Raw genomic sequence first — 17,488 nt, forward strand, 5'->3', positions numbered from 1 at the left:
TTAAAGCAAAGAGCAGTTGTTTCAGTTGCAGCCAACAGAGCAGGTGAACTTAATCCAAGTCTAAAAGAACACGCTAGTTAGAGAACACCAAATCCTATGTGGTTACAGTGTGGTACAGTTTTATTTCCTGAAAGACTTACAGTGCAATGGCAGATATCTGCTGGGTAAACTGTGTTCATTGTTAGGTCCACAAATAATAGAAGGATTACTTCATAAAACTGTCACTGAGTAACATTATCACTACAGACCGTGGTACTTTCCAGATATGACACTCTTCCAAGCTGTTGGTTTGAACTTCATGGCTGATGTGCTTTTGTAGCAGTTGCTGTTAGCAAGCATGCAGTAATTAAAAATAATTCTAATTTTCTTGGGAGTCCAACTGGCATAATTTCTAAATAGGTGTTAATGTTTAAAATACCTTGTGTCTAGCTGGAAATGTGCATTACAGAATCACAGAATGGTAGTGGTTGCAAGGGACCTCTGAAGATCATCTGGTTCAACCCCCCTTCTGAAACAGGTTCATCTACATCAGACTGCACGGGAACGCATCCAGATGGGTTTTGAAAACCTCCAGAGAAGGAGACTTCACACCCTTCCTGGGCAGCCTGTGCCAGAGCTCCATCACCCTTACAATAGTGAAGTTTTTCCTAAGTATTAAACATGTAGGTTCACACTTTTTCTAATTGTATTTAATCTTCTGTTGAGTAGGGCTGCCCAAATTAAAGTCTTCATTATCCTCAACTTAATTATTCAGAATACCTGTCCACTGCTTCAAAGCCTTCGGATGCAAAGTGGTGTGTCTGAAAAAAAATCTATTGTATTGGAGAATACTAAATCCTAAAGTGGTCTGAGGAATGCAGCAAAAATAAACTTTAGCATGGAATGAATTCTGAAAGACTGCATTTTCAAAGATTCACATTTTTAGAATTTTTTTTCATCATGAACAAATTCTTCTATCTCCCTCAGCCATGTGTTGTTAAAATCTGACTGCATTCACTTGTTCCATTTTAACTGGCTTATTTGTGCATCCTCTAAAGGAGAAAGTGTCAGTTCCTGTTTTCTTGGGCCATTATTAATCTCTCATGAAGTTTCCAGACACTGCAGTTGTGGCAGAGGGGACAAAATACAGCAGAGATAAAAATACAGCCTAAGAATATATTTTGGTGTATCAACTACAGGTGGAGTTTCGCTGTCAGTGGAGTTGCAGTCTCTTGTATAGAAATGAAGTACCACAGTAGGTAACGTTTACCTACTGAGTGAAAGAAAACTCAGATAACATTAGACTTTTCAAGTCACATCAGCTATCTTATATCTGTTTGAAAAAACAAATGCTACCAAACAAAATGAAAAAGTACACCCCAACTCATATACTGGAGATTTGGTTTTAGTCCCAGTTCTTCTTAGCTGTGACTGAATAAAATATTTACTCAGATGCATGCAAAGTAATGTTGCTTATTTTAATATGGCATTGAAAGAACTTCAAGGTAAGCAGGTGCTTTCACTGCATTGCTCAAAGACTCCATTGAAAATAGACAGAACTCAGGAGCTTCTCAAGGCTTAGGAAGAAAGGAAAGAAAGAATCAACTTGATGTGTTACAATTTTTATAGATTGAAATAGTTTGTGAATAGCCTGTCTAACAGGAGAACAAAGACAGAATTCTATGTTGTGGTACTAATGATGGTAATGATTTCTATTTTTTCTTTGAATTTACTAGCTTCTAAATAGTCTTTCTGAAGATTGTGTTTAAATTGAAAGGCACGCAGGTAGATATTACATCACTTGAAGAGAAACCATTTTCTCTGTAATCATATTAAACGGAGGCTGCTGGGCTCTCTGGAACAAAAGTCATCATTCCTATGTCAGTCTTCATGAGGGACACTGAAGATCTCAAGCCTGTGTGTCTGTGCTGGGATTACCCAGCTTCTGTGGATGTGTGTTAGCTTACATCTCTGTTTGACACATGTGTGCCTTGTGTGTAAATATGTGGTTTCCTTTTTAAAGTGATTTGAAACAGTGATTAAAATTTGTGTCATGTTATCTCAATTGCCGTGTGCTGCAGATGTCCTGGGTTTAAAACAAAGAGATAGTGCCTCAGTCTTCTTGAAGGGCTAGATACATGCAGTATCTCCATACCTTACTTTCAGTTACAAGAGTAGTCTGGTGGACATAAACTTTGATCAGTGTACAGCAGTTTCAAGCGATATAGATGTGTCTAGCTCAGAAACAGAAATGTAACAACATTACCATGCAGTCTCTCTCTCATGAGAGTGAACATGAGAATAAGCAGCCAGAAATTCCTAAAATGCTGCCAGACACCTAAAGAGGAGCTTTCTCTGCCTTGATGTCTAGCTCTTGCTCTGTCCGCTTCAGGTTTTGAAGCTGCCTACAGTGCAGGAGAACATCAGACTATTCAAACACAGCAGTATTTTGCATAACTAATGTCTCTTCAGTCTGAAACGAAGTTTAGCCAGCCACTTGAATTTACTCTCTGTGTTCAGCAGAGACTCCTCCACGGGCTTGACTTGCCTGGGCCAGGGGAGGGGGTGTCCATCAGGAATGTGTGGAATTGGAGGCTGGAAAAAAATATATGCTTGTTGAGCAGCATATTCTCCTGCTCTGAGTAGTTATCTGAATGAAAGCGAGTTCCCAGGGCATCTGGCTCTGCACATGATCTAGAACAAATAGCAGAGGATTAATTTTTGTTTCAGAAGTGAAGGATTTAGCTATGTCTAGGCGAGATGCTGCACGGGGGAGCTGTTGGGGGTAGCATTCCACTCTGTAAAGCACTTTAGGCTTAGAAGTAGCATTCAGGCAATTAAATAGCTCAGCTGGCTGGGCAGGCTTAGCTCTCTGAGCACTTTGCGAAGGTATCGGGGAAGAAAACTAGTTAGACATTTCCTTGCTTATCTGTCTTAATCTGTACGTTGTGTCTTTCTGCAAAGTTATGTGTCTGTAATGCAAGTCCTGCAATTTGGGATTGGAATATTGTTGATTAAATTTAATATTAAAAAGGCGACATTAGGGTTGCTCAAGCAGTTGTAATTAACTGTTTCTGGTTTTAAGCAAGTCTTAATTTATTCTTCTAAATAGTACAAAAGTAATGTTAATTCCTTCCTCTCTTCCACCCTTCTCCCTTACCCCCGCCCCACCCCCCCCAATGTGGGAAACAAATTCTTATCTGTGATGTTTGACCCTTCAACTTACTGATCAAAATAATAATCTTCAACTTAGTTTCAGATCTTATTAAAATGTCATTGTAGTTAACATAGGGGAAATTGACTGCTGTGAGCACCTCAGACAAGTTTTAATTTTGAGCCAAGCTCCCCAATCACCTTTCCAGTAACAACAATTTTCATTTGTTTATATTTTGTTTGAAAAATACGTTCATTTAAGAAGCAGATCTCTAATATTCTTCATTTACAGCACAGTACATTTCTTAAATGCCTTTGGACTACATGTCACTCAGAAGCATGAGCTTCTCAATCAGCAGTAATTGAGTCCTGGGATTGATTGATTTATTTATTTAAGCTTGAGGAAAACACGTAGTTCCATTCTGTCTCTTTAGTATTTGCTAGCAGTTTATGTTGAACTTTTTCTAAAGACCTAGTCCGCCACCTAGAAATCTTGACAGATCTCTGCTGAAGTGTCTTGTTTTATTTAAACAAGACATTTTAAAAGAATTTCTTCAAAAATACAAATATGCCTCATTTTCAAGAGAAATTAGTGATAGGAAAGGAGATTACTAAAACCAGCACAGGATTATTAAACAATCTCTGCTGTGTGATCCTGTATCCTGCTGGCTTTCAAAGCACCCAGGCAAAAATGCAATACAAGGTGTGGATCGTTACACAGATCATACTAAAATCTGTTTTCATAACTAGTGGCTGTTACTTAGTCTTGTGCAAAATTATCTTGTTCCCCTGCATCTCAACCATTACTTATTAGCCATGGTCCAGAGACTGTCAAATGTCTGTTCAGTTGACTTATATTTTGGTTTAATCACTGAGCATTTACATAGCTTCACTCTGAAATCTTTGTTGAACAAACAAAACATTCCTGGCAGTGTGTGTGGGACTCCTTTCTGTTTCCCCGTGTAGAGAAAGATTAAGATGGAGAGAAGCTTTACGCATTTTAATCTAAAGTTATTCCTGAGCATCTGAATACACTGCAGCTCTGTAAACTTCACTTCTTTATTTCTTCAGGACCATCGTGTAGCCACCAAGACCTTGGAGCATGGCTATGAGCAACGTCAGTGACTCTGTGGTTCTGAGCAATGGCAGCATCTTGTCAAGTGCTACTGGCCCAGGTATTGTTGCAGCTAATGATGGAGATGTCGCGGTCCAACAGCTCCCACCCAAGGAAACACCAAGAGCAAAAGCAAGTCCTAATGGCTGCCTGCAGCTTAATGGTACAATCAAACCATCCTTTCTGCCTTTAGACAACCAAAGAACTCAGCAGATGTTGTCACAATGCTGCCACCCTTGTCCATACCATCATTCTTTAAGTAACCATAATAACAAGCAAGAATGTCATTCGGTGGTTGGCAGCTCAGCACCATCTCCTGTGACTTCGTGCTGCATGCAGCCGCATGCTGAGTATTCAGCATCTATTTGCCAAAAACACACTCCCATATATCAGCCTGCCTGCTGTCTTCAGCCCTCCTCATCCTTCTGCCTTCACCATCAGTGGCCTGACCATTTTCAGCATCAGCCTGTACAGCAACATATAACCAGGATAAGGTAAGCAGATTGGATTACTTGTTAGTTCTTGGTATGGTTAGCCTCTTCCATGATTCTTTTATTTTCTTACAAAAGCAGGAGATCCAAAGGGAAGAGAAACCAGATTTCTTCCCCTGTGTTTTTACAAGTTAATCTTTGATGTGTTACAAATTTGTATTCATTTTTACTTCCGGAAGAAACCCAAGCCAGGTAACTAGTTTTGCTGGCCTGCATGAGTATTCCTGAAGTTAATTGGTTCTTTCTGAGACAAATAAAAGGTTGTTTTTTCTTCCTGGGGGTTGTTTGGAAACTCCTTGATTCTTTTACAAGACACAGTGTACACCTGTATTGTGTGAAACAAACCAATAAAGAGATAGCTAAGAAAACACTGAAAGAACCATAGAATCATAGAATGGTAGGGATTGGAAGGGACCTTTAGAGATCATCTAGTCCAACCCCCCTGCAGAAGCAGGGTCACCTAGATCAGGTCACAAAGTGTCTGCCTAGTGTAATGAATACCCATGTTTCATCAAGAAGATTTACTGAAAAATACTTTCAATAATTCTATTAATAAAATACTTTAAATAATTCTATTCATAAGTGTACTGGGTGGTTTTTCTTTGTCACATTAACTAATTCAGTGAGTTGTCCCCCTGTCTTTTCACTGTATGTATTTGCTAAACTTCAAAGTTGTGGTTGGATTGAGAAATTTTGGATTGTTCTGTGCTTTAATCATGCCTATCCACTTCCTGTGAACTTGCCTCTCTATATTTGTTAGCTTTGGAGTCTCAGTGACTGTAGTCACAGCTACAAGGAGCAGCAGTCACTAGGAAAATCTTCTACAGCCTGCTGGTCCTGGGGAAAATCAGTCAGTCCAAGAGGCATTTTCTAAAAATCCAATTTCCCATTGCAGTAAGACCATTCTAAGTTTTTATGCAAGGTTTTTTCTCAGTTGCAGTTGGGCCAAACTGAATGAATTTTCACTGGGGTAATAAAAGCTACCCTTCTCCTGTCATTTAACATCTGCATCCTTGCTGGAAAACTTGGAGCTACAAGTATTTCACACAGTTATAATGATTTTTGTCTTGATGAAATATATGAACTAATTTTAAACATCCAAGAATATCAGACTGGAACAAATATGTAATATGGAAAAAGTCAAAGTGTATAAAGCTTTTTTCCTTAAGCTGAAAGCAGATGAAAATAAGGATAATATAATATAAAGTGCAAATCGACTTTCCCCAGCCAGTTATTCCTTTAACAAATGGAAAAATTCTTAGTTGCTGGAGCTGCTTATGATCAGACATGTTTTTTCCACCCCATACTTGTTTAAATGTTAGGTAAAGATCAAAACTTTTTTTTTAATGCAAAAGTATGCAGGTGGTTGAGCTGTTGAAGGATAAGTCAGTCATACTTTTCAAAGTATCAGAATGAGTGCACTAATTTTGCTGTTTTTCTCCCTGTGCAGCAGGACTGTTGAATTTCATCTGTATCTCATAGTCTCGAGGAAGGGAACAAATGTGATCCATAATCCGTGTTTCTGTTCTTAGTCTAGCAAAAAGAATAGTGAAAAGTTTTTCCAGATATAGTAAAATAATGTTTTCCATCCTGCTCCACAAATAAAAAGACTTTGAACTGTTCTGAGTGGGACCTTGAGCCAAGATGGTTGTTTTTCGTCTTACGTTTCCTCACCACGTTGTACATTTGTACATAAATGTGCATTAATTATAATGATTTATGATACAAGTGTGCCTCACAGTCAAAATAAGGATACAATCTGACCTTTAAAGCACCTGTACATATTTACTCAACTGTTTTTGTTAGCATATTCTACATATCACTGTCAAGTGGTTAGTTTTGGGTTTGGACATGCTTCTAGCTAAGGCAACTGAGTTTTCTCAGTGAGAAGGTAATTGCAATACACCTCATAGGTCAGCAAATCAAATAAGTCCCACTTTTAAAGGCCACCTAGCTTCTGATTGCTGTTATCCGTTCTTTAAGTTCTGCTCATATGGTAAATATGACTCAGGTCTCATGTAAGACCAGAAAAGCTGGACTCCTTGGATGTATTGTAACTCCTTAAATTGTCCATAGCTGCATTAATGGACAATGCATATGTCCAACTGTATCATTTGTGTGATACAGACACAAAGACAGCCTTCAGAAAGACAGCCTTTCTGAACAGTCTACACGATGTGTCTAAATGTAATAGTCTCCTGTTGCATCATGAATCTCGTTTATCATGCTGAGAGGCCACTGCAATCAAGACTTCTTGCTGGATGGTAAAAAAACTGGATGCAGCCTTGCAGGTGAATGAATTTATGCTCAGGAAGAAGCAAACCATGTCATTGATAGTTACTTTGCAGTACTAAAAAGAATAGGTGATAAATGTGTATTCTTTTTTTTACATGATAGCTTTCTGTACGTGGAGGAGTAACACTTAGATGTGTGATATTTTTACATTATTTTTGTTCCACATTCTAACTTTATTACATTTTCAGCCTATAATCTGCACAACAACTTCTTCTCCAGATATTTTTCTTACATGGCTAATTGGAAATCATCCAGCTTTAACATGTGCTTGTTTTAACAGAGTTAATTAAAACTCAGGTTCTCATACAATACGTAAATTAAAATCAATGTGCAGTTAAATTAGCTTTCTCTTTGGTTTTCAGTATATTTTAAAAATGCATTCAATTATTGTTATAATTTTTACAGGAGGGAAAAGATGTGATTAGATAGAGAGGGGGGAACAGTTTTTGCAAACTGTATTGCTAGTGATTACAACTCCAGGCAGGTAACCAATTGTTTCAGCACGACAGGTTTTGTCAGGCTTTGAAGCCTAAGGCTTAAACATTTGTCAGTGACTTAATATTAAAGGAATGTGGCTCTGGTATATCATTGCAGATTGGAGTACATACAGAATACAGATTGAAATAATGCCACACTTGTCTTATCCTCTTAAAGCTGGTTGGATCTGGATTTTTTTTTTGGTGTATTCAGCTTTGAAGTTTAAACTAAATTACATGGAAATATAATTTATGCACCATAATTAGAATGGCTGGGCAGCTGGTAATTTTTTTAGTTTGGTAGGAAAGGCTTGTAGCATGAAAGAAAAGTTTTTTAATGGTTTGTGGTTTACAATGTGATTGTGGCAAACACTTCTCTTGTAAAAGTAGGTTAAATAGGTCAACTGTTGATCATAATGACTCTGATGATTTTTAGATATTTTTCTGAGGTTGGAAGAAATCTTGAACACAGATTTTTTTGTCATTTTGTGCACATATTTAATATGTAGTTCATTCAAACATGTTCATACCTCTTTTTAGTGGTCATAGTATCTTGACTGCACAAACACTCCCTGGGAGATTCTAGCCATTTCTCCATATCAGAATGCAATTGTCCATGAACTTGATTTACTTTGTGACAAACAGTTTCTAAACTTAGCTGTTTGGAGCATGATATGATTAGGGTTTTTTTCAGCTACTATTGGAAGATTTTTTTTCTTTCCCTATCCTTCTGAAGACTCATGTTGAGGTTACCCTTTTTGTCTGAATGCATTTACATATCTCAAGAAACCTGTGGGGCTGGAAGGTGGATAGTTATTGCCCCTCCTTTGCTGCTGTCTGTTTCTGTAATCATTAGTACTCTACTCACCAAGTAGACAGTAGAAATGAAACAGAAGAACCAAGTAAGGTTGTTAGTATTAACAAGTGGAAGAAGCATGAACACTGATGCTTGACATTTGGAAGCACTGAGTTAGGAGTCACTAGGGAAGAGTAAAACTATGCAGGCCAGCATCATGTTTTGTGGGATGAAAGCAGGATAAAATAAATAATGAAGGGTTGCCTATTCTGTCAGAACTAAACACTACAGTAAAAAATGTAAAAACAGGAAAGTCTTGAAAATCATTCCTGCTATTTTACAAAATCTGCTATTTATGTAGAAACATATGCATGTACACAGGAGCAGAAGAGGAAGAAAATGCAGAGATTGTTCAGTAAGTTGTCTCGGGGTTGTGGAAAGCATGAGATAATAGTGCTGTGCATGACTATTGTCTCTGTTACCAAACTGAATTGCATCTCTCAGACTTGTATGTGAGCTTTTTCTGTGGGAAAACACCACTTAAAAACTACCTGTATCCTTGCTAATCTTGATGCTAACTCTTCTGGAATCTCTGATTGGTGATACACTTTAGAAAATTAAGGTCTATGGACATGGAGACTAGAGGTAGGGAAGGAAGATGCAGGGAATTTTGAAAGAACCAATGGTACTGCTGATAAGGAAACTGCTCCAAACTGAAATATTGAATACATTGAACCAATAAATTCATACAAGTACTCTTCACTCAGACCCGCTCTATATCCTCTACTATTATATACATTTTAAGACTGTATTGTTAATGCTTTTGGCTAAAGCAGATAAGTAAAGAACTGTTCTGAAAAGCAACTGAATTATCTTAGAATTATCTCTGGTAAAAACTGAGACCCCCTCAGACTGAGGAGTGATCTCATTAATGTTTATAAATACATAAAGGATGGGTGTCAGGAGGATGGAGCCAGGCTCTTCTCAATGATAGCCAGTGATAGGGCAAGAGGCAGTGGGTACAAGCTGGAACAGAAGAGGTTCCAAAGAAACATAAGGAAAAACTTCTTCACTGTGAGGGTGACGAGGCACTGGAACAGGCTGCCCAGGTGGGTTATGGAGTCTTCTTCTCTGGAGACATTCAAAACCGACCTGGATGAGTTCGTGTGTCACCTACTCTAGGTCCTGCTCTGGCAGGGGGGTTGGGCTGAATGATCTTTCAAGGTCCCTTCCAACCCTTGAGATTCTGTGATTCTGTGAAAAAGGACAGGGTAGAAAGATATGTCAAATGATATCTCCATGTTCATGCAGTCATCTCAAGCAAGTACATGAAAATAAAATCAGTTTAATGCCTCACAAAATTTTGACTAAAATATAAGACTTCAGGATACACGTAAATTGCTCCTCATCCCACACCAGCCTAGTTGGGAGGTTTTAACTCCCAAAGCTTAGTTAGTTTGAGTTGCAGAATTCAATATTTTTGCTTGCTACACCAATTTATATTCTAAGCAAAGCAAAAACACAATACAGGAAACTGTTAAAGCGTTACTATCTCCTGACTTATTGTATGTCTTCCCTTCAGTTAGATTTAAGCCTTTTTTTAACTGTTTTGGCATTGCAGATTTATGTGATGGTTCTGGGATTCAGAGTTCTGCTGTATCTCAGAGTTCTGTGCCACACACTGTTTAAACAATATTACAGATATACTTGAATACTTACACTTTTAATAATACTTTAAAAAACAGCTATAAAAATGAAAGTCTGTGGAGTGAGGATAGAACATTATAGCTACTTCTTACCCATTTTATTTTTTCCTTCTAGTTACATGGCATAAAGATTAGAACCAGAAAGGAATAAAAAGCTCTTGTTTTTTTTCCAAAAGCAAGGGAATGTTTGCCAAATACCAATCTTAATAACAAGACTTTGTTATGAAACAGTTCCCTGCTTGATTCCAGGAAAAGGATAATTGTTATCTAGTACATTCTGCATGGCTGGTTGTATGTATACATGTGTCTACAATATTTCAAAATATTCTGTTTTAGTGAAGGTAACTGTTAGTAAGAACTCCTACATCGAGCTTTTTAAACAAAGTGTTTTCCACCTGTTTAAATGTTTTCCATTTTGAAAGTTGCTGGCATCTGTTGTCTTCGATACATTAAAAGATGACATTTGTTTTCACTTCTTATGAAATGTGTGCTAATGTCTTTTGTACAAAATACCTATGCATATACTGTGTTATAAATGAGTAAAAGAGATTTACTTCCTTCACCTAGGAAGATTTAAAAATAGATACCTTTAAAAAAAATGCTTTGGGTCACTTTTTTTGAGGTCATTTCTTAAACTTTTTATCAATCTTTATCAACTGAAAGACAAAAGCTGTTACCATCATTGAATTCAGTGATCAGGATTTTGCAAGTATCTTGATTCGAGCTGTAGATCAGGAGTTGGTAATTTGTATGGAAACAATACAAATTCTGTCTCTATACTTATTTAAGCCATTTATTCCGTGCTAAAACAAGGAATGTTTTATTCAATGGTTTACCAGAATGAAGAGGCTCGAGGCACCTGGAAACCACAAACTAGCTGCTCCCTTTCATGTTGCAGCATTAACAGCCCAGTGGCATACTTGGGCGTTTTAATGTAGTTAAGGAAAGGAAAAAGGAGCATGTAGCAATCTCATGCATCCTTTTCCATCTGAGGCCAAATATAGCATTCTCTGTCGTGCATGTATGAAGGAAGAGTTATCGCTATGACCAAAGAAATTTATTTCTCAGAAATACTTTTTCATGGCATTCAATAATTTGCGTCCTTTTTTTCTCATTTCACTCATTTTTACTTTTAGTCTTGTATTATCCCTGAGTGTGATACCTCAAGGGATTTATTCTGGTTTTATTAATTCATTTGCTGTTTCTGTGATATTGTGCATTGTTGGCTGTACAAACAACATGCTGCACTTTATAGTAGTCTTGCACAGAGCTGAAAGCAAAGGGCTGACAAGACCTTGGATACAAATAAAACATTCCATTGATACTTCAGTGGCCGACCAAATTAAAAATAACATGCCTAGAAAAATATTAAGTGCACATTAGGCAGTCCTAGGGATTTTTGCAGGATTTTAATTGTACTAATTAATCAGTAGTATTTGCCTAGACTTCAGATCGCTTTGAAGCGGGCATTTTTGCAATTAGGAGACTTGGAAGGTTCCTGCTCTGATCCGAGTGCAGCTGAGTACCAGTCTGGCCGTATTTTGAACTTTAGTCTGCCACTTACAAACCCCAGTTCTGTGTACTGGAAGATTAATTTCTTGTGCCCTGTATCCCTCACCTTTCCTTGGACAACAGAAGAGCTAGTACTTAACCAGCAATCTGCTGGGTCTCTGAACTGCAGTCTTCAGAAGACATAAAGCTGATAATAGTAAAAAGCATGGGTCCTTTCTTTTGTACTAAATTGACTGGAAAACCAGCAACAACTGGACTCATTCCTGAAAGGGACTAATTAGTGTGGTTTTTGAGATTACTTTGAAAACTGAGCATCTATGTACACCTATTTAGAAAAACACGTGCTACAGAGCAGCCAAAATGATGGCAGTTTATTGGAATGTTTTGACTGCATATGGTTGTTCTCCTGCACTGCTGATTTAATTGAAGGTTATGATAAGGTTCAAATGTGAAAAAACTCAAACCTAGACACAAAGAGCAAAAATCTAAAGTAATTGTAGCTGATGACCTGATTTTCAGCGCTCCTAAAGAAACAGGATTTGAAAGATTTGCGCATTCCTACTTCTTCAAAGTCTTACTTCTTTAGTCTTCCTTATGTTGAGGGGAGTATGCAGAAGGAGGAACATTGACTTGGAAAGCTCTTTGTAAGTTGCCGTAATTGTCTCTATCTCCTTACAAAATCACTTGTCCTTCCTTTCTGATGATATATCAATATTGTCTTTGTCTCCTAGTAAGTAATAATTGATGTATATGCTTTTAAGTAGTCAGTGGTGCTTAAACACTAAAACAAAAGAAGAAAAAAAACCCCAAACATAATGCAAGAGGGAAATACAGAGGGCACCTGAGCAATTTGGCAGTAGTTTTGCTACACTAAGATGTCTATGAGATTTCTGCCTAGAGCATCTGCTATTAAGGAAATCTTCTAAAGGGTTGATTATCAATGCAAAATAGAAATGAGATGGTACCCCTCAGTACAGGTAAGGAAAGTTAAAAGTAGAAATCTTGATCATAGTTCAGAAAGCCTGGCCCATATATTTGGAAATGAGGATGGTTTTTTGTATTTTTAATTTAAAAAAAATTACATTAATGTACTGGGCTGGAAAAGCTTACATGCATCACTCCTCTCACTTTTCCAGTGTTTTCTGTGGTGTTAATGGGATATTTTTTGCATTACATTTCCAGTTTTGGGGTATTTAGTTTATTCATTCAAATGGATGAACTTTTGAAAACTTTTTGCTGAACAATTTTCATTATATTGAATCTTCTTTATAGTTTGTCTAATCTCATGGTACTTTTTGGGGGTTTAGCTACAATTCAGACAAACTTCTAAGTGTTTAGTAACTATTCCCCTTCTTGATTGCTTCTTAGTGACCAAACAAAACAAATTTAATCTCAGGAGGTACAGAAGGTGATGTCACATCATGTATGTACAGCTTTTAATCTGTCAGCATGATCTAAAGAGTTTTTCTTGTCTAGGTACATAGTAAAGCCTTTAAAATCTTTTCTGTTGAATATGGACTTGTTTTATACCATTTTAAAATCATGACATTCTAAGCAACTAAATTTACAGACACTGGAACAGTAGCTCAACACCAAAATGTATGTTCAAAGTGAATTCTTTGTTGCTACATTTAGAACAAAATGGCCTAAGTAACAATATTTTCATTTACTGCAAGAGATTAAATATGTAGACAGATAAAAACCAGTGTTTGTCCTCACAGTGAGTCTGATAACTTGGAGGTATTCTAAGGGCTTGTAGCCTTATCTCCGTAGAAGCTCTCTGGTCAAAGGAGGTTTTCTGAGAGCAAAAATGAACTCCTTGGTGACTTACATTGACAAATTCTTACATCTGCACAGGAAGGAAGACTGAAGCATGTAGCAGTTGAAGTGTGATATATGACAGTCTAAAGTCTCCCTGCTCCAGAGTCAAACTTACGTATGCTTAATGTCAATCATTAATACCCGTAAGAACATGGATTTCAGCCTTTGTGGAGAAATACTTTGATTAAAAATAAGTGCTCTTGTACATCTTTCTCATTCTCTGTGGTATCATGGGATAGAGTTTTTCTTGCATGTATGTTGTGATTTCTTGGGTCATGTTAATTTCCTGTCTGTCAGAGAAATACAAGATGTGACTATGACCTTGCATTGCTCCATTCAACTGGGAAGTGCAATAAAAACAGCTTTGAAATAAAAGATTTCTAAGGAAGGAACTTTTTGCTAGTAAAAATGCTGAAAACTACTCTAGTCATGGTTTAAATCCCAGAACATATCTATTAATTTCACTGTAATTACCAAGAAAAGAAAAAAGACTAATGGTTTTAGACTTGTGAAGGATCTTGAAATAATATTAGTCTGTTCCAAATTAACTGTTGGCTTGCTTTCAAATAGTGATTCATGGTGGTATTTTGCTAAGCTTTTTTTATTGTCTTGAATAGTTTAAAACTTTTGTTTAACTTGCCAAGCAGTGCTATACGTGGTCCTGCCCTTAGTACTTCAGAAGTTAGTTGAATATATATATATATATATATAAAAATATATTAAATTAAATCTTTTGAAGAAGAATATACTTTAAATTATGTATAAACTTTGTGATTTAAAGCTAGGGTATTCCAGTGTAAGTATGTTTGAAGGCAATTTTCTTATTGACAGTTTGAGAAATGTGTTTAAAAGTGTCTTCAGTCATTGGAGAAAAGTTTAGGAAAAGAAGAATACAAAAAAAATATATGGGTGTATATTGCTTGGCTTATTCATACATTGTCAGGTTTTCCTACAGAGAAGATGATTTATTTCCTATTCAAGACAAGTGAACCAAGTAGGTACTGTTAAGGAAAAGAGCCAGCTTTCCTAGAAGTTGATAATATTTAGTCGGTTGTTGAAGATGAAAGTGGGAAGGTGTTATAAGTCAGTATTGCAAAAATGAGTTTCTAAGGAAACTTAAACTGCAGACTGTAAGTAAATACTGAGCTCTTCCTTGTGTACCATCCATATGGAGCAGTGAAAAAAGGAGGGTGGAAAAAACAACAAACTCCAAACCTTGAAGATGTTTATAGGAGCATTTAAATTTCAATTCATCAGTATGTTATAAATTTATAGACATTTTAATTTTAGCATCTAATGAATCATAGTGGGATAGAAGACTATAGACTATTTGAGTTGGAATGGATCTACAGCTATCATCTAGTCCAACTGCCTCACCAATTAAGGGCTGGCCAAGCTAAAGGCGTTGTTCAAATGCCTTTTAAATGCTTTATAAGTTTGGGACATTAACTACCTCTCTAGGAAGCCTTTTTCAATGTTGGCCATCCTCTTGGTAAATAAATGCTTCCTAATATGCAGTCTAAACCTCCACTGGTGCAGCTTTGAGCCTTTGCTTATCACTGAATACCAAGTGGAAGAGATGAGCTCCTCCCTCTCTACATCCTTCCTCAGGAAGTTGTAGAGAGCAATGAGGTCACCCCTCAGCCTCCTTTTCTCTAAACTAGACAAGCCCAAATTCCTCACCCACTCTTCATAGAATGTGCCTTCCAGCACTGATGCTGAACTTATCAAAATAACTTGCAAATGCGAATACGTATATACTGGTTGTCCATATGATTGCATTGACCTTTTCCCACCTCTCTTGACTTGATGGAAACACAGTTTCCTGTTGTATGCTGGCTTAAGCCAGAAGTTTGTGAGTGGGAGGTATCAAAACTACCTGTTGTTTTTCAATGCAGGTAAATAACGTTTAATATTGATTTCATAGCCAAATGTGCCTTCCCTTAGTTAAGTGATTTGCCACTGATATTCGAGGAGTCTGGTTTCACCCGGTGTATATGCTGTAAGGTTTTATGCTAAATTTAAATCAGAGGAGGAATCACTTGGGCAATGATTTTAGTACTGTTAACACCTTGCTTACAATTGCTTTCCTTGCAGAAAGGCAATGTTACTTGCTCTTACTTGCTGTGATCAGAGAGCAGATGTTCAGTTGGAACTGAAGAAGTAGGTAAGAATGCAAAGAGTAGACCAGAACCTTTATATAGCTTGATGTCTCAACAATAAAAAATGTGGATTGATGTCTATAATACAGATGCCAAATAGCATATTGATTTTTGGTCTCTCTACTAGAAAGAGTTCCATCTTTTATGCAAAGGAATAGTCTTTGCAGAAATAATTTATAAGGTTAAGCAAAGCTGCAACATTGAGATTTCACGCTTTTTAGTAGGAAGAAATAGCAGTTAGTTTCAGATCATCTCACCCTGATAATCTAGAGATAAAAAAATAGAATCATTTTTGATTGTTCTTTGACATTTTATATGGGAGAGAACAAGGAAATTCTTTGCGTTTTTATTGCTTTCAATAAAATCTTAAAAAGAAGAGCTTATCAGAACATCCTTCTGCTTTGGGTTGTCTTATTCTTCTTTCATAGATGTAAATAAATAAAGCAGATAAATACTATAAAAAGTACATGTTTAAAAAACATCTAGAGTAAGTCCATGATTAAAGGAAAACTCTATACATCATTGCAAAAGATTAAATTGGGGGGGCTTGTAAATTTTTTTTTGGCAACTTAATCTGTTAGATTTGTTGTTTGAGTGATTGCAGTGATTGTTAAAATGATAAAGCACGTAGGTGTTATGTCTGATATAGCAGCAAAAGCTAGCTTGTTATTTAAGAGCAATTCAAATTGTTCTCATGGGTCAATGATATTCTGAAAACATGAGGATTTTCTTCTTCTGAGGGGATTTACTTTGTATTGTATGTTCTAATGGAAGATGTACAATATGATGCATATCTCATTCTATCCTGCAGGGATTTAGCTTATCCATGAGTGTAATAATGACAAAAAACCCCTATGTTTTATCTCTTCTTGTAACCAGATCTAGCAAAAAAGGAAATAGTTTCCCTCTGGCAAAGTAGAGCATTGAGGTTAAACACCTCCTAATCCCTGGGCAAAGGAGTTTTATATTGATTTTTTTTGTTTGGGTGGGTTTTTTTCAGTAAGTACAGTTACTTGTTGTAACCTAACATTTTTGACTCGAGTGAATCTTTTAAGTGAAAGCAAGAGTGCAAAATGAGGTTTTCTACTATTGGCTTTTAATGTTTGAGATTTTTGTATCAGTATGTTTAGACAGCTGTGGTGTACAGCCTGCTTTAAAAAGAATATAGTTTGTGTCTTACAGTGTACACTATTTCCCAAATATGCTGTTTTTATGGACCTGATATTATTTGTGTCAAGAGGATTAATACATCCCTCTTATGAACTCTTGCATGAGAGTAGCAGAATTAAGATAATGCTGTACTACCAGTGTTTGTCGACACTGTCAGAAACTGAAGGTGTTACAGATATACTGCAATATCTACAATTTTAATTTACTCTGGACCCTGTTTTGCTGGATCATGTCATGATTGCTGCTGCATTATCTGCAGTACTATTAGTGATCACCTTACATCCCTGTGACAACTACTTCATGATAAATAGTTGTAAGCTATACATTGATTTTTGAAACTTTGTGCAGCTCAGCACCAAAATGAAGGAGACCAGCCACCTGACCAGTTAGTCTTCTCTGAATGACTGTTTGGAAAATTGGGAGTTTCCTGATCTGTTAGGTTTCTGTCAGTGATCATTTCTGTGCCACACTTGTGCCTGGGTTTGAGCCTTGAAATTATGGATGACTTGCCACTGTTTATATTCTGACATCACCAAGCGTGTGTCTCAGCTGGATTTGCTAAGGGATGGGGTTTAGTCAGTACTTTTTCATCTGAGACTGGTTCTTTCAATGAAGTAGGAAAAGTGATTGCAGAAACCACTTTGTATATCTTTTTTACATGCTTCTAGTCCAGTCGCCTGGCAGCTAGTTCCTAGTAAACTGCTTGATGGGAGGCAATGGTATAAAGGGCACTGCTTCCTTAATTAGTGCTGGTTCCAGCTGGGAGGTGGTACCTTTCAACTGATTCTGGAAGCTGGCTCAGCTGTAGCAAAG

At 37.0% G+C, this 17,488-nt stretch overlaps 1 protein-coding gene across 5 annotated transcripts in view; it reads left to right on the top strand.

Annotated features, from left to right (window-relative positions):
• Positions 1-17,488, top strand: part of DISP1 (dispatched RND transporter family member 1) — a 93,708-nt gene that overhangs the window by 54,012 nt on the left and 22,208 nt on the right. For 4 of the 5 annotated variants that reach the window (XM_061991482.1, XM_061991484.1, XM_061991485.1 and 1 more), the window contains one exon: positions 4,204-4,740. In XM_061991482.1, the coding sequence (XP_061847466.1) occupies positions 4,235-4,740 (506 nt within the window). In that variant the 5' untranslated portion in view covers positions 4,204-4,234. Of the gene's footprint in view, positions 1-639; positions 663-4,203; positions 4,741-17,488 lie in introns of those variants that run through there. The other variant, XM_061991486.1, reaches the window with a different exon arrangement.

This window comes from Colius striatus, chromosome 2, assembly GCF_028858725.1.
Source record: "Colius striatus isolate bColStr4 chromosome 2, bColStr4.1.hap1, whole genome shotgun sequence".
NCBI lineage: Eukaryota > Metazoa > Chordata > Aves > Coliiformes > Coliidae > Colius > Colius striatus.